Source organism: Coenobita brevimanus, chromosome 28 (genome assembly GCF_032717465.1).
Source record: "Coenobita brevimanus isolate Jiangsu-jjx chromosome 28, ASM3271746v2, whole genome shotgun sequence".
NCBI lineage: Eukaryota > Metazoa > Arthropoda > Malacostraca > Decapoda > Coenobitidae > Coenobita > Coenobita brevimanus.
This window is the reverse complement of record NC_136981.1, coordinates 37447604-37470710: the sequence shown is the minus strand read 5'-3', so window position 1 is coordinate 37470710 and position 23107 is coordinate 37447604. Positions and strand designations below refer to the sequence as shown.

General features: G+C 46.6%; 1 protein-coding gene across 1 annotated transcript in view; it reads left to right on the top strand.

Annotated features, from left to right (window-relative positions):
• Positions 1–22290, top strand: part of hig (locomotion-related protein hikaru genki) — a 65526-nt gene extending 43236 nt beyond the window's left edge. The window contains exons 4-11 of the mRNA XM_080268515.1: positions 14–179; positions 1762–1935; positions 13162–13296; positions 15903–16043; positions 16276–16485; positions 17121–17291; positions 20121–20295; positions 22220–22290. Of these exons, the coding sequence (XP_080124641.1) occupies positions 14–179; positions 1762–1935; positions 13162–13296; positions 15903–16043; positions 16276–16485; positions 17121–17291; positions 20121–20295; positions 22220–22241 (1194 nt within the window). The 3' untranslated portion in view covers positions 22242–22290. The remainder of the gene's footprint in view (positions 1–13; positions 180–1761; positions 1936–13161; positions 13297–15902; positions 16044–16275; positions 16486–17120; positions 17292–20120; positions 20296–22219) is intronic.
• Positions 22291–23107: the final 817 nt, after the last annotated feature.

Sequence of the window (23107 nt, the reverse complement as noted above, 5' to 3'; positions counted from 1 at the left end):
CTCCTCCCCACAGCCCTCGCCGGAGCTGGAGTTCCCCCACGGTGCGGTGGTGACGGCCAGGTGTGAGAGGCCAGGTAGGTACAAACTCCTAGGTGATTCCTCTCTCACCTGCGCCAACGCTCAATGGAAAGGCAGGTTCCCCGTCTGTGTCCACACCAACTACTTCACTAACTATTCTGGTGAGTTGCCTTGTCTCTGTCTCTCTGTCTGTCTCTGTCTACAACTACAAATACTCTCTGTCTCTGTCTGTCTCTCAATGAAGGGCAGGTTCCTTGTGTGAATCCATGTCAAATACTTCTCTATTCTGGTGATTTTCCCAGCCTTGTCTCTCTGTCTGTCTCTGTCTGTCTGTCTCTCCGGCTGTTTCTCTCTCGCTCTCAGTGAAGGGCAGGTTCCCCGTCTGTGTCCACACTAACTACTTCACTAACTATTCTGGTGAGTGGCCTGGTCTCTGTCTCTGTCTGTCTCTCTCTCTCCTTTTCTGTCTCTGTCTCTTTGCTAAATTATGTTAGTGGTAATTTTTGTAGGAGCACCAGGTTCATCATCATCATCATCATCATCATCAAAATGGGCCACACTGTCATTAGCACATAATTTAAGCCCCCGGAATCCTCTCTTATTTACTACCTCATAATGTAGCTGTCCCTGGTATTAGTATTGCCGTATTATTATTATTATTATTATTATTATTATTATAATTATCATTACCACCACCACCACCACCACCACCACTACCATCATCATCATTATTATCATTAAAATTATTATTATTATTATTATTATTATTATTATTATTATTATTACGGTACTATTATTATTATTGATGCATACATATAATACAGTACTGATTAACGTAAATGTGATTATTGTAAGAAGTCGAGTATTTAAAAATCAACAGTAGTAGTAGTAGTAGTAGTGGTAGTAATAGTAGTAGTAGTAGTGGCAATCCCAGGCTCATCTGAACGTGAACCCAGTGGACTGCAGGCTGTCGATCCCCTCCTCTGCAGTCCACCATCCCGTCGGTTACCGAAGCTCCCTAACACCTTTTCCTAGGCGATTTATTTTGCTTATTGCACCCTGCCGTCCTCTTCCGTGTTACATAAATCCTTCCAATACCGCCATACTCTGCATAAATAACGTACAAAAGGATATTAACCAGCCGTATCCAAGAATAAATCGCTAAGGAAGAGGTGTTAGGGAGCTCACGGGTCTTTAACTCCCTGTCACCCCGTGTCTCACTGCCTGACACCTCCCTCCCTCAGAGACGCCACACTCCCTCGCCCTCCTCTAATTCTCTCCCTCCCTGTGTGTGTGTGTGTGTGTGTGTGTGTGTGTGTGAGAGAGAGAGAGAGAGAGAGAGAGAGAGAGAATGTATATTTGTGTTTGTGCTCGTGTATGAAATTTTTGTATGTATGTATGTGTATGTGTGTGATGCATGCGTGTGTGCGTATTGCGTGAATGTATGCATGTGTATGTGCGCATGTGCTTGTATGTATGTCCATGCCAGTGTATGTGTACATGTGTGTGTGGTGCGTGCATGTGTGTTTGTGTGTGGGTGTTTGTATATCTGTGTGTGTGTGTGTGTGTGTGTGTGTGTGTGTGTGTGTGTGTGTGTGTGTGTGTGTGTGTGTGTGCATACGGCCTTGCGTGTGGGTGTATGTATATATGTGTGTCTGTCTTTATATATCTGTGTATGTGTGTATGTGTGTTTATGTGTCTGTGTACGTCTCTATGTGTACTTATATGTATGTGTGTGTACAGAGGCAGCCCCACCGGCCCTGGAGTGGTCAGTGGCGGGCGGTGAAGGTGTGGTGGACGGGGCAGGTAGTCTAGTGCTCCTACCTGGCTCTATATTACACCTGGATTGCCTCTACCCCCGTCTCCATGGCAACCCCACCTGGGCGTGGACGTCCACCTATAGACAGTACCCCACAGGTGAGTGATAGTCATACGTCTCTTACTCTGTCTCTGTCTGTCTCTCTGTCTGTCTGTCTCTGTCTCTGTCTGTCTCTGTTTCTCTCTCTTTCTTTATCTCTGACTGTATATATGTCTGTCTCTGTCTGTCTCCCTCTTTATCTGTCTGTCTGTCTGTCTGTCTCTCTCTACAGTATATGAACAGAGGAAGGAAAAAATTTACACCTAAAATCCACACACCATATTACAGGTGTCCTCCATTCACAAAAAAATCTGTAACAGGTGGACTTGAACAGCTGTAGGTTGACATTTGGGGGGAAAACACTCTGGGGACGCGAGTTGCACAGAGAAACAGGGAAAAAAAAAAAAAAAGGAATTCTGACAGATGTTGTGCGATATGGCAGTGTGACGGGCAAATGATGGCGCGCTACCAGATGCCTGCTTGTGATTTCAAAGCTATATATAGAGTGAGTTATGTTAGTGTTGTTGTCATTCAGTGTAGAGTCACCTGAAATGGATAGGAGAGTAATAGGAAGTAACAAGAAGGATGAGAGAGAGGAGTGTTGCTTTCATTTTGTTGTTATTCAGTGTAGAGTCACCTGAAGTGGACAGGAGAGTAATAGGAAGTGACAGGAAGGATGAGAGAGAGAGAGAGAGAGAGAGAGAGAGAGAGAGAGAGAGTATTGTTGTTATTCAGTGTAGAGTCACCTGAAGTGGAAAGATGTGTAATAAAACGTGACAGGAAGGATGGAAGGACGAGAGGAGGGTACACAAAGAATGCCAAAGGCAAGGAAGGAGTCGGCAGCGCTACAGCAGGTGAGTGGATGATAGTAACCCCACCTGTCACCAACATTGATTACCTTATTTTATTAGTCATTATGGACAGTATTTTCTCAATCTAAATTTCCTTCTGCCTATGACCTCCAGTGTTTTAAATGCAATGTCGGAATTTCAAGGCCGGAACTAATCTCACGGTCGGAACTAATCTCACGGCCGGAACTAATCTCACAGTTGGAATTAATGTGGTTAATTACATAGAACCATACGTACAGATATACATGCCGTGTATACGTAAATAATATCCACTAACTCCATATTATTATTATTATTATTATTATTATTATTATTATTATTTTTGTTGTTATTTTATTTCACTCCCTTTCGCTCTGCAAGCGCGGGTGTTACGTTTTGATCGGCGTGTGTGTGTGTGTGTGTGTGTGTGTGTGTGTGAGAGAGAGAGAGAGAGAGAGAGAGAGAGAGAGAGAGAGAATGAAGGTGGTTAGGAGTTTCAAGGACAAGTAGTACCTCAAATGGTCGTACGATCCATACCAAGACGATACCATAAATTCACGCAAGCATACCTATCTACCTGACAATAATACTGCATAATCTTACCTTTGGCGGAGCTGCGGTGGCTCGGTGGTTGCGTAGTTGGCTCGTGATGCGTGTGCCGCAGATCCAGGGTTCGAGCCCATCTGTGGCGGACATTTAAATTGGATGCTGGTAGTGTCTTCATGTCTGTTCTGCCACACACACACGCACACACACGCACACACACACACACACACAAATCCACCGAGAAAACCAAATTTGAACGCAAAAAACGAGTGAGAATGGACTTGGAAATATATCACAATGTTTCTTTAATGGGTAATGGTATTTTTAAAAGTATAAATTCACATATAATCACAGAATATTATCGAAGCACTTCCGTAACTCCTCCCCCGACGGTCTGTGGGCAACTGTTTACATTCCGGGCGGGAGTTGCCAAAGCCCTCAAAACAAATACCGCTAAACTGGCTCTCAAAAATGCTAGAATGTCGCCAAGTACAAAAATCTCTTGGAAAAGCAATAGAAATAAGTATATAGTCTTTGGTCGTTGAATTTAAAATCTCCAGGAAGTCGCTAGAAAAGGGCAAAGAACTCTAAATTACCTGAACACTGAATGGAAAAAATAATCTTAGTAGTATAGCTAGATTTCTTCCCAGTAGACGCTAAACTGTAAGCAAAATACAAATATCTGGAAAAATCATTAGAAAGCGTACAAAATATCTAAATTATTTCAAAAATTGTCTAAATATAAGAAAACGCAATTAAAAAAACGCTAAAGTCGTGCTACTAAACTCTCAAAATTAAAGGAAGGAAATATCTCGAAATCTAGCAAGAAAAGAGCTAACTTGGCAACCTGGCTTCTCCTGACACGCCTGCTTCCGACACTACTTTGCTCATTGCTTTATATATTTCGAAATTCTGTGAGTTTTATGCATTATGCCGTTGCTCTGGATAAATGAATATGGTATAGAAATAAATATATCTATAGTTATTCTCCTTTTAGCTATGAATTAACACGACCACATAGATATATATATTGCAGTCTCCTTTGTTTACATTTTTACAAGTCGCTAAGAATCCGCGTTTAAATATTAGGGCATTTAAACGCTAAGAACTTTTTTGTGAATGACGATATTTAAGGCGACTCTCTCTCTCTCTCTCTCTCTCTCAGAAATACACACCACAAATAAATGCTGTCTTTATGAATGGCAATAATTAGGGCGATATTCTCTGTCTGTCTGTCTGTCTGTCTCTGTCTCTGTCTCTCTCACCAAAGTTTGCCCAATATTTCACCTCTTCTGTCTCTCTCTCTCCTCTGCTGGCTAATATTCCTAAGCTGAGAGAGGCCTGGTATGTTTCTCTGGCCATAGATGATTCTGATATGCTGCGTCAGGGAGGAAAGTGACGGACATGAGAGAGAGAGAGAGAGAGAGAGAGAGAGAGAACGTGAGTGTGTGTGTGTGTGTGTGTGTGTGTGTGTGTACCGTGTAATTCCCTCGACCGCGCATTGTGTGGGAGTGCACTAATAGGGACGGTATTCTCTCTCTCTCTCTCTCTCTCTCTCTCTCTCTCTCTCTCTCTCTCTCTTCAGTTGAGTAGTAATGTGCACCTGGCTGCTTAATTTTTGGTACCTCTTTTTATGGGTCGTAAGATCTTTTGAGGTAGGCCTACTACTTGTCCTTCTGTCTGTCTGTCTGTCTGTCTGTCTCTCTCTCTCTCTCTCTCTCTCTCTCTCTCTCTATCAGTCACAGTAGCCTAAAGTTGTAAATGATGTTTGATTACTCTCTCTCTCTCTCTCTCTCTCTCTCTCTCTCTCTCTCTCTCACACACACACACACACACACACACACACAGTAGCCTAAAGCTGTGAATGTGTGATGTTCGATTACTCTCTGTCTGTCTGTCTGTCTGTCTGTCTGTCTCTCTCTCTCTCTCTCCAGCCTGAAGTTAACTCCATGGTGTTCGATTATCACCACAGGAATAATAATTTTCAATAACACTAGAATATTAAATACAAGTGTGTGTGTGTGTGTGTGTGTGTGTGTGTGTGTGTGTGTGTGAGAGAGAGAGAGAGAGAGAGAGAGAGAGAGAGAGAGAGAGAGAATGTGTGTGTGCAACGTCAATATAAAAGCGTTCATAGCTCTGGGCACTTGACTCTCACGCACACACACACACACACACACACACACACACACACACACACACACACACACACACACACACACGCCGTTGTCTCTTAGGGTAAATGATTTCCGATATCCATTCTTTCAGTGTACACGAGTTGCCTTCATGACCACACACACACACACACACACACACTCTCTCTCTTTACCTACTTCACTACTACTACTACTACTAGTACTACTACAACTACTACTACTACTATTACTACTACTACTACTACTACTACTACTACTACCACCTTAACTGCCTCGTTTCATTCACCCTTTGCTTCCCTCACCCTTGCCCTTCCTTGCCTCCCCCTTTTCATCAATTTCCTTTCCTCCCTTCTCCCTCTCACCCTTCCCCCTACCTCTCATCTCCCTCCCCCTTCTCTTTCTCCCCTCCTTTCTTTCCTTCATTTCCCTCTTCCCCTTTCCTTCTTTCCTCTCCCCCTTTCCTCCCCTTTACCCCATCATCCTTCTCATATCCATAGCTCCCTCCCCCCACACCTCCCCTACTTCTCTCCCCTCTTCCCTCCCTTCCTCCCCTATTTCTCCCCAATCCTTCCTCCCCTCTCTCCTCATCTCCCCTTTACCCTATCATCCTTCCCATATCAGTAGCTTTCACTTCCCTTCTCCCTCACCTCCCCTACTTCTCTCCCCCTTGCCTCCCTTCCTCCCCTATTTCTCCCCCTTCCTTCCTCCTCTCTCCCCCTTTTCCTCCCCTCTCCCCAGCCCTAATGAACTCCGGGACACGAAAATAAGCACACAGGAGGCAGAGGTAAAAAAAATCCTGCCATATATTATCCAGGGCGAGACGAACAGCTGCTGGGTGGATGTGGAGGGCTGGGTTTGCGTTGTCGTTGGCTGTGGTGTGGAGAGTGAGAGGTGTGGAGAGTGAGAGGTGTGGAGAGTGAGGGGTGTGGAGAGTGAGAGGTGTGGAGAGTGAGAGGAGTGGAGAGTGTGAGGTGTGGAGAGTGAGGTGTGGAGAGTGAGAGGTGTGGAGAGTGAGAGGTGTGGAGAGTGAGGTGTGGAGAGCGAGGTGTGGAGAGTGAAGGTGTGAGGGGTGAGAGGTGTGGAGAGTGAGAGGTATGGAGAGAGAGGTGTGGAGAGTGAGAGGTGTGGAGAGTGAGGTGTGGAGAGTGAGAGGTGTGGAGAGTGAGGTGTGGAGAGTGTGGAGGGGTCTTGGGAGGCGGGAAAGTTAAGAGGAGGAAAGTTAATAAGGAAATTTGCTGATGAGTGCTGAAGGTGATGAAGGAAGGAGAGAGAGAGGATTGTGAAGATGTGGTGAAGTGAAGCGAGATGAAGGATGTAGTAGTGGTGGTAGTAGTAGTAGTAGTAGTGGTGGTAGTAGTAGTAGTAGTAGCAGTAGTAGTGGAATAATTATAATTGTAATAATAATAATAATAATAATAATAATAATAATAATAACAACAGTAGTAGTAGTAGTAGTAGCCCTAAGTTCTTTTAAACGTGAACCCAGTGGACTGCAGGCTGAAGTTGCCCTCCTCCTGCAGTCCACCATCATCCTTTCGGGAGAGAGAGAGAGAGAGAGAGAGAGAGAGAGAGAGAGAGAGAGAGAGAGAGTAATCGAGCATCTCACATTCACAACTTTAGGCTAGTGTGTGTGTGTGTGTGTGTGTGTGTGTGTGTGTGTGTGTGTGAGAGAGAGAGAGAGAGAGAGAGAGAGAGAGAGAGAGAGAGAGAGAGAGAGAGAGAGAGAGGTGTTCCGTGTAGTGGTGGTGTTAACAGGGGTAGTCAACATGGACCTCTAACACACAGACAGACAGACACACCTACAGCTATCCTCTCCTGGACGAGACTGTGAGACGATGTTTGTCCTCTTGCTGTTGCTGTCTCTGGCTGTGGAGATAGAGAGTTACTGAGAGTGAGTCCTGGCAGCCTGAGTGAGTCCTGGCAGCGTGAGAGTGAGTCCTGGCAGCCTGAGTGAGTCCTGGCAGCCTGAGTGAGTCCTGGCAGCCTGAGTGAGTCCTGGCAGCCTGAGTGAGTCCTGGGTGAGAGTGAGTCCTGGGTGAGAGTGAGTCCTGGGTGAGAGTGAGTCCTGGCAGCCTGAGTGTGAGTCCTGGGTGAGAGTGAGTCCTGGCAGCCTGAGTGAGTCCTGGCAGCCTGAGTGAGTCCTGGCAGCCTGAGTGTGAGTCCTGGCAGCCTGAGTGAGTCCTGGCAGCCTGAGTGAGTCCTGGCAGCCTGAGTGTGAGTCCTGGCAGCCTGAGTGTGAGTCCTGGCAGCCTGAGTGAGTCCTGGCAGCCTGAGTGTGAGTCCTGGCAACCTGAGTGAGTCCTGGCAGCCTGAGTGAGTCCTGGCAGCCTGAGTGAGTCCTGGCAGCCTGAGTGAGTCCTGGCAGCCTGAGTGTGAGTCCTGGCAGCCTGAGAGTGAGTCCTGGCAGCCTGAGAGTGAGTCCTGGCAGCCTGAGAGTGAGTCCTGGCAGCCTGAGAGTGAGTCCTGGCAGCCTGAGTGTGAGTCCTGGCAGCCTGAGTGTGAGTCCTGGCAGCCTGAGTGTGAGTCCTGGGTGAGAGTGAGTCCTGGCAGCCTGAGTGTGAGTCCTGGGTGAGAGTGAGTCCTGGCAGCCTGAGAGTGAGTCCTGGCAGCCTGAGTGTGAGTCCTGGCAGCCTGAGTGAGTCCTGGCAGCCTGAGTGTGAGTCCTGGCAGCCTGAGTGAGTCCTGGCAGCCTGAGTGTGAGTCCTGGCAGCCTGAGTGTGAGTCCTGGGTGAGAGTGAGTCCTGGCAGCCTGAGAGTGAGTCCTGGCAGCCTGAGTGTGAGTCCTGGCAGCCTGAGTGTGAGTCCTGGCAGCCTGAGTGAGTCCTGGCAGCCTGAGTGAGTCCTGGGTGTGTTAATATGTCGTTACTCCACCTGGCCAATATCGTCCATTCACCGCTATCGGATATTGGACGTTGCCAATCACGTTATTAAACTTGGTAACGGATTAGTGAAGGGCATAGGGGGACGCGGCTCTGCAAAGTGCTTCCTGACACCTTTCCCTAAGCGATTTATTCTAGCCTATTCCACCCCTGTACTGTATCCTTTCCTATTCACTGTACACCTTTCTGATATAGACATAATTTGCTTTAAGGTGCGATAGGGAAAATAAATCGCCCAGGAAGAGGTGTTAGGGAGCTTTCTGTGCCAGCTAAGCCCGTATTCCCGTCTGGTAAGGAAGCTCCCTAACACCTTTTCCTAAGTGATTTATTTTATTATACCTTACTGTTCTTTTCTGTGTTACATAAATCCTTCCAATACAGAAAGTTCACAAGAATATTAACCTCTCATATCCAAGAATAAATCGCTAAGGAAGAGGTGTTAGGGAGCTTCTTTACTCGACGAGAATACGCGTCGTAGGCCTGTATTCTCATCGGTTGAGGAAGCCCCCTAACACCTCCCCCTTAGCGATTTATTTTTGAGTATTGCTGATTTAACTTATTGTACAGAGTTCCTGCAGCGTATGGTGATATTAGAGTGATTAATGTACGACTAAGAAGGGCAGGAAGGTGTAATAAGCAAGATGAATCGCTTAGGAAAAGGTGCTGGGGAGCTTCCTTAATTGACGATATTACGTGCCATGGAGAAAGGGGTACGGTGTGATAAGCAAAAGAAATCGCTAAGGAAGAGATGTTAGGGAACTTCCATACCCCACGAGAACACGTGCCATAGAGTAAAGGGAACGGTGTAAGAAACAAAATAAATCGCTAAGGGAAAGGTGTTAGGGAGCTTCCATACCCCTTGAAAATAGGCGCCATAGAGTAAGGGTTTGAGTGACATTAAAAGAGAGAGCGAGAGCGAGAGAGAGAGAGAGAGAGAGAGAGAGAGAGAGAGAGAGAGAGAGAGAGATCCCACAAGGTCAACAAAAAAGGTCTGGGAGCGACTGGTGGAAGCTGTGGATTTCCTGTGATCTACTGGGTTCACAGCGAGATGAGTTCCGGGTTCTAAAAACAGCAACAACAACAACAACGATAATACCACCACCACCAATAATAATAATAATAATAATAATGCTAATGATGATAATGGTGATAATAATAATAATAATAATAATAATAATAATAATAATAATAATAATAATAATAATAATAATAATGATAATGATGATAATGGTGATAATAATAATAATAATAATAATAATGATAATACTAATACTAATACTAATACTAATAATAATAACAAAAATAATAACAAAATAGTCTCGAGGTAATAGTAGTATCAGTAGGGCAACCCTGACTTGTCTGGCTGAGCGGACCCACCAACCGCATGCAAACAGTCCTCCCAGCACTGACTCAATGTTCCCTTGCGTGAATGTTTGGTTCCTGGATGAACTACGCATTTGTGTCTCTTCATTCAGATAACAGGGTCACCATAGTACGTTCCACATCGCCCTGTCATTTGGTGATATGGTTACCACCCAATATTACCTGATGGAGTAAAATTACCATAAGAAAATGATATATGAAAGGAATATTATTACTCACTTTTTCATGAAATTGCACGTTTCCCATGCAACATGAAATCGACGTAGTGCCATACAACAACCGATTTAGTGCCAGGCTGTGTGGATTAGAGGCTTGCATTTATCACCAACACACTCTCCATGCTACAGGCAGAGTGGACAATATCACTAAAAAAAACATATGCTGTGAGAAATATAGTCTTTTCACCTCAACTTGGCCCAGATTCTCGTCCTTGGGCGGCTCATTTCACGTAGCTCAGTGGCAGGAAAGGACAGTGCGGCGGCGCAACATCAGTCAGAATTCCTTTTTTTTTTCCATAAGCGTTTCTCTTTGCAATTCGCTTCCCCAAAATTATTTCCCACTGAACTTCACCCCACAGCTGTTCAAGTCCACCTGTTACTGATTTTTATTATTATTATTATTATTATTATTATTATGATTTTTATGAAAGGAGGACGCCTGTGATCTGGTGTACGAATTATTTAGACTTGATTTGCTTTTCCTTCCTCTCTTCATTCGTAAAAATTAGTTCTGTGTTTTCCTTTGTGTTTTTCTGTATGTTTCCTGTATATTACCCGTATGTTCCCTGTATGTTTCCTGTATGTTACCCGTATGTTTCCTGTATATTTCCCGTATGTTTCGTGTATATTTCCTGTATGTTTTTCCTAGTGTATGAGCAGACCGACCCTTCGTGCCTCGTGTCCTGTGGGAAGTGAGTGAGGTTCGTCTTGTGGCTGGGATCTTGTCGTGTCAAACTTTCAATCTGACAGAGTTGTTCCACACGTCCCCCCCCCACCACCACCACCAGTACCACAAAACAGTACCACCACCACCACCACCACCACTTTCCCTCTTACATCTCCCCCACCACCACCAGTACCACAACCAGTACCACCACCACCACAACCAGTACCACCATCACCACCAGTACCACTACTTTCCCTCTTACACCACCACCATCACATCAGTACCACTACTTTCCCCTCTCACTACCACCACCAGTACCACCACTTTCCCCCTCTCACACCACCACCACCACCACAACCAGTACCACCGCCACCATAAACAGTACCACCACTTTCCCTCTCACACCACCACCACCACAAACAGTACCACCATCACCACCACCACCACCACCACCATCACCACCGCCACCAACATTCTCCCTCTCACACCACCACCACCACCACCACCACCAACACCACCATCAACTCTACCTCTCACACCACCACCACCATCACCACCACTTCCCCTCTCACACCACCACCACCACCACCAGTATAACCACAACCACCACCACCACCTTCCCCCTCACACCACCACCACCACCACCAACTCTTCCTCTCACACCACCACCACCACCACCACCACCACACCCTCAGACCCACGCATTACCTCCATCCACTGGGGCGATAATCACGTGCGGTTAGGAAGGTACTTAACACCTCTTCCTTACCGACTTATTTCTCGCTCCACTTCAGTATATTAAACAAGTTACTGTTATTTCTGATATATCTAAACCTGTCTGTCTGTCTGTCTGTCTCTCTCCCCCTCTCTCTCTCTCTCTCTCTCTCTGTCAGTAAAAATGGGGACCTGGGCGTAACATCGACTCCTCCTGATCGTATTCTAGGTGAAGATTGGGACTTAGAAAAAATGATTGGCTGCCTAAATTGCTCTCGTGCTGTTGCTGTTTGTTAATCTAGGTATTTTGACAGTGAGGTGATGGGTGCTATAATTCTCTCTCTCTCGCTCTCTCTCTACGCATTTCATCTCCCTTCTTCTGCTGTCACTCGAAAAACCATACAGGATTTACAAGCGATTTTAAAAAGAAATCCCAGGTGATAATTCTGACAGCCATTACGAAGCTAGGATTACTGATGTCCTTATGGTAGAAATTAATCTTAAAAAATCCCATGAGACTTTCAGTAATTGTAGCTACGTATCGACTGAGCACTGAACCTATGTCGATGTACCATAGACCAGAGAAGTAAATTTTGTGAGGGCGTGACGAGCGGGCGAGCAAGGTGTTATCCCCTTTTCCCTCTGATGTAAAAGTATAGGCGGATTCTCTTATATTTAATTACTAGAGGTCTATCTATCTAGCTATCTATTGCCAGACTCCTTAATCCCGTAAGGGGTGGCAACAAACAAATCGCCTCAATTTGCTAAAGGTGATGCCAAAAAACACAGTGTTACGATGGAAAGTCTTTTTAGAATTTGGTTCGTAATTGAGGGGTTGATGCTGAGAGCCGAACACACACACACACACACACACACACACACACACACACACACACACACACACACACACACACACACACACCCTGCCTTGGAAACCTGGAGATGCCAAGGGGTTGCTACGCCTTTATGGTGAGTTCTGAGTTGATAACAAAATGTATTGAATGAAATGTATGACACGCAGACAGAATACCAACTCTACTTCACATAGGAGGAAAGTTACTGGCCTCTGATTAGCGTGACGGTCGGGTCGGCTTGGGTCAGGTCGGGTTGGGTCGGGTCGGGTCAGGTCGGGTCGGGTCGCTCATTTCCAAACATAATTGAAAGCAAACATCACTCGCGCTCGCTCGTAATTACTAAATATAAATAAATAAATAAATAGATTAATAAATAAATCCTGAAAATCCGCATGCATTTACTGGGCCATGGTGTTTATAGGGAGCAGACTGTAGCACCATTCGAGCAGGGCGGTACTCCCCTAGTTGGATGGCAAGCTGGTGACAGGGAGAGCTGGAGTTCCCGCTTCACCAGCCCTCAGCACCTGTTCCTGACCATCTCCCTTTGCTGAACCTTTACAGTGTTTTAAGACAGAGGGTAGGCCAGCATACTCTCATACTACCTCTACATCCACCTGTCTACACCACACTACATACACACTAGATATCACACTTATTTCCATCCCTCCTTATTTTTCACGAATGGAGGACACTTGTAACCTATTGTATGAGCTTATTTTTAGTTATTTTTAAAGATCTATATATGTATCGGTAGTGTGTAGGGTGGATAGGGAGTTCTGACGGTGTGTGTAGGGTGGATAGGGAGTACTGATGGTGTGTGTAGGGTGGATAGGGAGTTCTGACGGTGTGTAGGGTGGATAGGGAGTACTGATGGTGTGTGTAGGGTGGATAGGGAGCTCTGACGGTGTGTAGGGTGGATAGGGAGTTCTGTTGGTGTGTGTAGGGTGGATAGGGTGTGTGTAGGGTGGATAGGGAGCTCTGTTGGTTTGTGTAGGGTGGATAGGGAGTAACTTAACCTCCTCCTTCCTCTTTCTTGTGTAGGGTGGGCCATTAATAGGCTGGAGAGGGAACTTCGCTACCGCCTCTCTCTGTACTACGCCAAGCCGGACGACAGTGGCACCTTTACCTGCACCGCACCTACTGGGCACCACAACTCCCTCACCATCGCCGTTAAAGGTACGTGGACACCATCTTACTGATCTCACTCATCTCACTAATCTCACTTACATCATCTTTACCTGCACTGCACCAATAGAGTACCATAACTCACTCACCATCGCCGTTAAAGGTACAGTGGCACCATCTTCCTCATCTCACTAATCTCACTAATCCCACTAATCTCACTAATCTCACTCACTTCATCTTTACCTGCACTGCACCAACAGAGCACCATAACTCACTCACCATCGCCGTTAAAGGTACGTGGACACCATCTCACTAATCTCACTCTTCTCATTAACCTGCCTAATCTCACTCATCTCACTCACTAACCTGACTAATCTCACTCATCTCGCTCATTAACCTGACTAATCTCACTCATCTCATTAACCTGACTAATCTTACTCATCTCACTAATCTCACTAATCTCACCCATTTCATCTTTACCTGCACTATACCAGCAGGACACTAGAGCTCACTCACCATCGCTCACCTTTACTCATCTCTCTCATCTCACATCACTCGTCTCACTTGGCTCACTCAGCTCACATATCTCACTCATACATCTCATTAATCTCACTCAAGTCCTTGTCTTAACTCATTCATCTAAGCTCATTCATTCTTGTCTCATTGAAGGGTACATGTTCAGTCTCTTAATCTCACTCATCTCACTCGGCTCACTCAGCTCACTTTTCTCATTCATTCATCTCATTAACCTCATTCAACTCCCTGCCATACTCAGCTCATTCTTCTAATCTTTTTTCACTCTCATCTTACTCATCTCATTCAGCTCATACTATCATCACTGCATCACATCCCAAACTCATTTTTCTTCCTTCATTCTTCTCTCTTCATTCTTCTTCCTTCCTACTTCCTTCACCATCATTCTCCATCCTCTCTCCATCACCATCATTCTTCTATCTTCTTCCCTCACCATCATTCTTCTTCCTTCTTTCTTCACCATCATTCTCCATCCTCTCTCCACCATCATTCTTTCTCCATCATTCTTCCTCGTCACTCTAGCTCTCCATCATCATTCTCTTTCCTCTCTCCACCATCATTCTCCTTCCTTCTTCCTTCATCATCATTCTCCTCTCTCCATCATCATTCTCCATCCTCTCTCCACCATCATTCTTTCTCCATCATTGTTCCTCGTCACTCTAGCTCTCCATCATCATTCTTTTTCCTTGCTCCACCATCATCCTTCTTCCTTCTTCCTTCACCATCATTCTCCCTCCTCTCTCCACCATCATTCTCCTTTCTCCACCATCATTCTTCCTCGTCACCCTAAACTCTCCATGTCATTCTGAATCCCTCTTAAATCACGCTCCCCAATTCTTCTTCCCTGTGTCTTAATTGAAACTTTAAGAATTCTTCCTTCCCTTCATAAATCTACTCCAATGTTTTTTCCAGAGTTGACAGGACGCCTCGCCATTTCTAAAAGACTAATTATGGTGTAAAGGTAGCCTGGAAATTGTACTCATCTTGAATCTGTCTGTCTATCTATCTATCTGTCTGTCTGTCTGTCTGTCTGTCTATCTATTGCCAGACGCCTTAATCCCGTAAGGTGTGGCTATGAACAGTTCGCCTCCACGTCGCCCTGTCCTCCTCGGCCTCATCACCAAACCCACCCACCCACCCACCCACACACACACACACACACACACAGCGCCGCATCTTATTTACGCCCCACGTCAATACCTTAATTAGTTCTTTGTACACCTGGCCGCCTCACTCCCCCAACCAGCCATCTCCCTTCTTTATCATCATCATCATAATCATCATCATCACCACCATCATCATCACCATCATCATCATCATCATCTTCCTCTATCTTCACCACTCCCCCTCTCACCACCAGCGTCCCTCCCCATTATCATCATCATCATCATCATCATCATCTTCACCATTCTCACCCCCCCACCCACCAGCATCCCTTCCCGTCATCATCATCATCATCTTCTTCCTCTATCTTCACCACTTTCACCCCCACCCACCAGCATCCCTCCCCATCATCATCATCATCATCATCATCATCCGCCTCGCCGTATCATCCTCTGTGTCATCTTCTTTTTCCTTTGTGCTTCCTCATCTTCTCTCACTCATCTTCCTCTCTCATTTCCCTCACCTTCCTTGAGAGTTCTATGATGTGTTTTGCATTCATTTTCTCTCTCTCTCTCTCTCTCTCTCTCTCTCTCTCTCTCTCTCTCAAGTCAGGCAGTGGAGCCGCCTGGGTATATCAATGCAACCACATGGAGGCGTCCCATTCCATCACCAAAATGTGTGTGTGTGTGTGTGTGTGTGTGTGTGTGTGTGTGTGTGTGTGTGTGTGTAAATTGTGTGTGTGTGTGTGTGTAAATTGTGTGTGTGTGTGTGTGTAAATTGTGTGTGTGTGTGTGTGTAAATTGTGTGTGTGTGTGTGTGTAAATTGTGTGTGTGTGTGTGTGTGTGTGTGTGTGTGTGTTTGTGTGTGTGTGTGTTTGTGTGTGTGTGTGTGTTTTACTGAGTATGTGTGTGTGTGTGTGTGTGTGTGTGTGTTTTACTGAGAGAGAGAGAGAGAGAGAGGAGAGAGTGTGTGTGTGTGTGTGTGTGTGTGTGTGTGTTTTATTGAGTGTTTTTTTCAGACGTTACGTGCCCTCCCGTGCATGGTGACGCCCGTATGGAGGTGCACGGCGACTCTACCTCCCTCGGGGCAGCTCTCACCTTTACCTGTCCAGAAGGGTATTACCTGGCCGGAGCAGCACGCCTCACCTGCCTCCCTTCAGGTATTGCCTCACCTTTACGTGCCTCCTTCAGGTAACCCTTCTCTCTCACTTTCCTCCTTCAGGTAACCATTCTCTCTCACCTCTCTCTCTCTCTCTCTTTACTTCTATGTCTACCTATCTCTATCTATCGTGTGTGTGTGTGTGTGTGTGTGTGTGTGTGTGTGTGTGTGTGTGTGTGTGTGTGTGTGTGTGTGTGTACTCCCGCTCACCTGCCCCTCGTGTGCACATACAGGTGAGTGGTCCAGCGCCCCGCCCCGATGCCAGGTGGTTAGGTGTCCTGTGCTGGCCCCGGATGACCCCCGCCTACAGCTACAGGCCTCCAACACCACCTACAGGGGGGAGGCTTCCTTCACGTGCGTCCCCGGCTTCCATCTCCTTGGCAGCCCCGTTATTACCTGTACGGCGAACGGTACCTGGTCACACCCACAGCCCACGTGCAAAGGTGAGTGATTGTAGTTCATATTGAGGGTGAGATGGAGGGATGGAGAGCAACTGCAATGTCCAGACAGCCAGATTTGCCTAAGCCAATGGGCCACGCTTCCATTCACTCATCATTCAAGCCCCCGGAATCCTGGCTCTATCGGATAAGCCAAAAATATTCACCACGTTCTGTAGCTTCACATAAACGTATCCGATAGAGTCAATCCGGACGCTGCCACGTTAAAAAGGGGTGCCAAAATCCCTGATCATGCACTTCTCCTTACGACATTCATCCAGCCAGCTCGATCTCTTATCAGTTCCCTAAGCCTCATTGACTTCCAAACATCTCTTCCTCACACACTCATCCACCATATCCCTCCACCTTCTCCTTGGCCTACCTCGCCTCCTCCTCCTTCAAATTCGCTCAGATATACCTTTTTCACCACTCTATTGTTATTCATTCTCTCCACATGACCATACCATCTCAGTACACTCTCTTCGATTCTAGTGTCCACCGACTTCCTCACTTCACATCTGTATATATATATATATATATATATATATATATATATATATATATATATAAAATGATAGACAGATAGATAGACTGATAGATTAATTCCATATCTATTACAACTTTTCCTCACCTTTCCTCAGAGGTAATTTGCCCTAAGGTGTCGGCCCCCCAGCACGGCCAGGTAACAGGTGCGGGGGCCAGGCGTGTCGGGGACGCTCTCACCTTCACCTGCGGCCCCGGGTACGTGGTTCGCGGCCACGCCCTCGCCTTCTGCACGCACGACGGCTCCTGGTCGCACCCCGCACCGCAGTGTAAGTGTGCCCTGGCGTTACTATCCTTGTCTTATCCAAAGCTCATTCGCATCAGCTATACTCCTTTTACTTTAACTTGGCCCAGATTTTCGTCCTTTTGCAGTTTGTTTCACGTAGCTCAGTGACACAATAAGACAATACTACGGCTCTACATCCCGTACACAGCACTTCTTCGTGACTAGCATCATCTTCTAGTGTTACTCTCTTGTTACAATTCGACATTCAAGACGGAGAGATGGCAATTTTAGGCCAAGTTTGAGTGAGAAGAGTATGGTTGTTGGAGATTTTCGTCCTTTTGCAGCTTATTTCACGTAGCTCAGTGGCAGGATAAGACTACTACGGCTCAGCATCCTTTCCACAGCACTTCTTCGTGACTAGCATCATCTTCCAGTGTTATATCAGCTCAGCATTCAAGGTGGAAGGATGCCAGATTTACACAATACGTCCCTGCATCATTTCTGTAGCACTTCTTCGTGACTAGTGCAATCTTTTAGTGTTAATCTCTTTATGCCTAATTACAAGCAGTAGGACGAACAGTGCCTGCTCTTCTGTTGCCCTTTGTACTCCATTGTACTCCTTTAACAGTGTAATGCTGCCTCCACATACGCCGTTTTCCGGTCTGTCTGTCTGTCTGTCTTTCTCCTGCGATGGATCAGAAGAGAGTCTAGTAGTATCAGTTGTATAAGTAGTAGTAGTAGCAGCAGCAGCAACAGCAGTAGTAGTAGTAGTAGCAGTAGCAGTAAGTAGTATTAGTATTAGTGTTATTATTATTATTATTATTATTATTAGTAGTAGTAGTAGTAGTAGTAGTAGTAGTAGTAGTAGTAGTAGTAGTAGTAGTAGTAGTAGTTGCAACCCCAGGCTCATCTGAACGTGAACCCAGTGGACTGCAGGCTGAGGTTCCCCCTCTCCTGCAGTCCACCATCGTCCTTTTGGGAGATAAGGAGGAGAATAGAGGAACGTTTGACTACCCAGGCTGAGGAGCAGCTCTGGTTGTATCAGTGCCACCACCTGAAGGCGCCCCTCTCCATCACAGGGCTAGTCAGAGAGCCAACCCAAACCCTCCCCCACACCAGCAGACTGGGCAATATACCGCCTCCCCAAAGACAATGGTTGAGCCCTTCTATAACTGTGTGTGTGTGTGTGTGTGTGTGTGTGTGTGTGTGTGTGTGTGTGTGTGTGTGTAATTCCACGCTTGTCCAAGATTCAGTCATCGTTCAAGGTACCGTATGATTCAGTCGGCAATATTCACAGAGCAATCACGCCATCCACTCACCTGGTTGAGCAATTATCACCTGACCAGCTCAAGCCAGACGCCCTAATTGCACCGCCTTCATGTGTAGCTGTGATTGCGTTGGATCGGTACACTGATTGGTTCTCCCCCCACCCCCACCCCACCCCCACCAACCCTCACCCACCCCCATCACCTCACCCCACCCAACCTCACTCCACTCCATCCCACCCTACCTTACCCCCTCCCTACCCTACCCTATGCTACCCCCCTCCCATGCCACCCCACTCAACTCATCCCCAACCCAGTCCCCACCCCACCCCACCCTACCCAACTTCTGTTCCACTCCATCCAGCCCCACTCTACCCAACTCCATCCCAACACACTTCATCCCACCCCACCCCACCCCACCCTACCCAACCCAGCCCTACTCCACTCCATTCCACTCCATCCCACCCCACCCCTCTCCACCCCAACCCTCTCATCACCCCACCCTATCTTATCCAACCCTATTACTCTCCACCCTATTCCATCCTACCCCACCCCACTCCACACCACACAACACCCCCAACCCACCCTACCCTATCCTACCCAATCCCACCCTACCCTAGCCTACCCTACCCAACCTTACTCCACTCCACTTTACCCCACTCCACCCCACCCCACCCCACCCCATCCCCTTCCACGCAGTCTTCAGGTGGGTGTTCACGCGTTCACATCGCCTATAACACCTGAACACCTATTTCATGCAGGTCTGACTCGGGATTGGGCTAGAGGCGGCTGAGAGTGTGTGCGTTTGGCCCTAACACCTCTTTCTTAGCGATTTATTCATGGGTATGGCTGGTTAATATCCTTTTGTACGTTAGTTATGCAGAGTGTGGCGATATTGGAAGGATTTGTGTAACAGAGGGTAGGACAGTGAGGTGTAATAAGGAAAATAAATCGCTTAGGAAAAGGTGTTAGGGAATTTCCTTAATCAACGAGAATACTGGCTTACGGCTTTTCATTCATTCGTTCTCCTTCTCTCCTGTGTGTGTGTGTGTGTGTGTGTGTGTGTGTGTGTGTGTGTGTGTGTGTGTGTGTGTTTGCGTGTGCGAGTGTGTGTGTGCGTGCGCTAAAAATACTTAATAATACACAAAAATCTCTTCTCTCTTCCCCAACATGTACATTGTGACGGAATTCTATTTGTAGTAGTGTCTGTCTATCTATCTATCTATCTATCTATTGCCAGACGCTTTAATCCCGTTAGGGGTGGCCGCAAACAAATCGCCTCCATGTCGCCCTGTCCCCCGCCATTTCACTGCCCTGCTCCCAGCTCACACCCCCCTCTCTCATAAACCTCTCCACACCATCACTCCACCTCATCCTTGGCTTCCCCCTCCCTCTCCCCCCCTCCTCCTCACTCACATACACTCTCCTCGTCAGTCTCTCACTCTCCATCCTCTCCACATGGCCAAACCACCTCAGTGTGTTTCTCCTAACGCTTCCTACCACATCCACATCCACACCACAACGCTCCTTCACTTCCTCATTTGTCAGTCACTCCATTCCTCCACGTGCACCTTAATTACACCTGCCTCACCTGGCCAATTGTACAGGTGTGAAGTCGTGCAACCACCCCGGGGAGCCAGAGCACGGTCGTGTGTCGCCGCGTCGTCCCCGATACCACGTCGGCGCTACGCTCCTCGTCACCTGTCGCCCCGGGTACCGACCTGCGGGACCCGACCGTCTCACCTGCCTACACACACGCCGATGGTCCGCCCCTCTCACCAGGTGTGCAGTTGAGCTTTGTTGAGTCTGGTTTATGTATTATCTATTCTATCTATCTATCTGTGTCTGTCTGTCTGTCTGTCAGTCTTTCTATCTGTCTGTCCGTCTGTCTATCTGTTTGTCTATCTTTCTATCTGTCTATCTATATCTATCTATGTATACCTATCTGTCTGTCTGTCTGTCTATCTATCTGTCTATCTGTAGCCAGACGCCATAATCCCATAAGGGGTGGCCGTTTGTCTTTGAGTTAGTTGTTTTACAGGGAGGGGCACTAACCCTCCACCAACCCACTTGTTGACACGTAGGGAACACGTATGGGTTGGTTACATGGTTACCACCCAGCATTGTAAATGGTTCCCTGGCTTACAGGAAACCATTAGGCTTGTCACTCAATGAACGCCACATGAAAAGGAAAGAAGAGTAATAAAAAGTGACAGGAAAGATGGGAGAAATAGGAAGAGAGGAGGACAGACACAGAAAAAGAATGATAAAGGTGAAGGACGGAGCAGGCAACACTACATCAAGTGAGTGGATGATATATATAGCCAGACCGCTCATTTGAAGTTATATCTACAGTCATACATTCACCAAAGCCTTCACCTCCACTTTTGAGTGAATAATAGAGTGAAAAACATGAAACTGAATTATTCTCTATATCTATTCCAGAAGCTTTAATCCCGTGAGGGGTGGCCACAAACAAATCGCCTCCACGTCTCCCTGCCCCCCTCCATTTCGCTGATACTAATTAGCTTGTAAGGAGGTGACAGTAGATTCGCTGTCATTCTTTTTCAGTTCAGTTGATAGGAATAGCTTGACTGGAGAATAACTTTGTCTAGTAACCAAGGAGACTCATTTCTATAGCTACGTATGGAGGCAATAGTTGGTTTGCTTTCATTCTTTTTCAGTTCAGTTGATACGTGAAGCTTGACTGGAGAATAACTTTGTCTAGTAACCAAGGAGACTCATTTCTACGTCATAAATAAGAGCCCATCGCATTTCACATATGTCTTTGGCTCGTGTTTTCGTTGCTTAAACTCTCAAACACCTCTTCCTTAGCGATTTGTTTTCGGGTATGGCTGGTTAAGGTCCTTTTGTACGTTATTTATGCAGAGTATGGTTATATCGGAAGGATTTATGTAACAGAGAACAGGACAGTAAGGTGTAATAAACAAAGTAAATCGCTTAGGAAAAGGTGTTAAGGAGCTTCCTCAGACAAAATGAATCGCTTAGGAAAAAGTGTTAGGGAGCTTCCTCAGACAAAATAAATCGTTTAGGAAAAGGTGTTAGGGAGCCTGGTCGGACAAATAAATCTCTTAGGTAAAGGTGTTAGGGAGCTTCATCAGATAAAATAAATCGCCTAAGAAAAGGTGTTAGGGAGCTTCATCAGATAAAATAAATCGCCTAAGAAAAGGTGTTAGGGAGCTTCCTCTGGCAAAATAAATCGCTTAGGAATAGGCGTTAGGGAGCCTCCTCGGACAAAATAAATCCCTTAGAAAAATGTGTTAGGGAGCATCACCAGACAAAGCAAATCACTTAGGAAATGGTGTTAGGGACATTCCTCTGACAAAATAAATCGCTGAGGCAAAGGTGTTAGGGAGCTTCCTATGACAAAATAAATCGCTAAGGAAAAGGTGTTAGGGTGCCAGTTCCATCAGATAAGACAAACCGACTGTACTCCTTTCACCTTAACTTGGCCCAGATTTTCGTCCTTTTGCAGCTTATTTCACGTAGCTCAGTGGCAGGAAAAGACACTACTACGGCCCTACACCCTCTCCACAGCACTTCTTCGTGACTAGCACCATATTCTATAGCTAATGTACGACTCAGCATTCACGATGGAGAGACGGCAATTTTAGGCCAAGTTTGTGTGAAAGGAGTATAGAGAATTAACATAGATTTTGGCTTTTTTTTTTATTTTTTATTACAGGTGCGTGCCCTCCATCGGTTGAGCCTCCCCTGACCTACCCTGACCTCGCCTGACCCGGTGGAGGTGACCTGGTGACCTGGTGGAGGAGGAATGGTGACCTGGTGGTGGTGGAATGGTGACCTGTGGAGGAATGGTGACCTGAGTAAGAATAGTGACCTGTGGAGGAATGGTGACCTGTGGAGGAATGGTGACCTGAGTAAGAATAGTGACCTGTGAAGGAATGGTGACCTGCGGAGGAATGGTGACCTGCGGAGGAATGGTGACCTGGTGGAGGAGGAATGGTGACCTGTGGAGGAATGGTGACCTGGTGGAGGAGGAATGGTGACCTGTGGAGGAATGGTGACCTGCAGAGGAATGGTGACCTGTGGAGGAATGGTGACCTGTGGAGGAGGAATGGTGACCTGCAGAGGAATGGTGACCTGTGGAGGAATGGTGACCTGTGGAGGAACGGTAACTTAAGCCCACCGTCAAGTCCACAGCAGCACCAGGTCAAGGAGTCGTTGATGAGGACTAGTGACTGATCAAGCTGGTGACCGGACTAGGGCACCAGGAGGGGGCGGTGGTGGTGGTGGTGATGGAGGTGGTAATGGAAGCAGTGATGGTGGTGGTGGTGGCCGTGGCGATGGTGATGGAGGCGGTAATGGTGATGGAGGTGGTGATGGTGACAGTGGTGAAGTGGAAGCGGTGACGGTGGTGGAGGTGGTGACGGTGGTGGAGGTGGTAACGGTGGTGGAGGCACTAACGATGGTGTAACGTGTAACAAAAAGAGTCCTGATTACACTCAAACACCCGCTTTAGAAACCCTCGTTTGTCATAGCAAGTCTCGTAAAGAACTCAATGTATTTATATATCTAGCAGTGTGTGTGTATATTTATAGAGAGAGAGAGA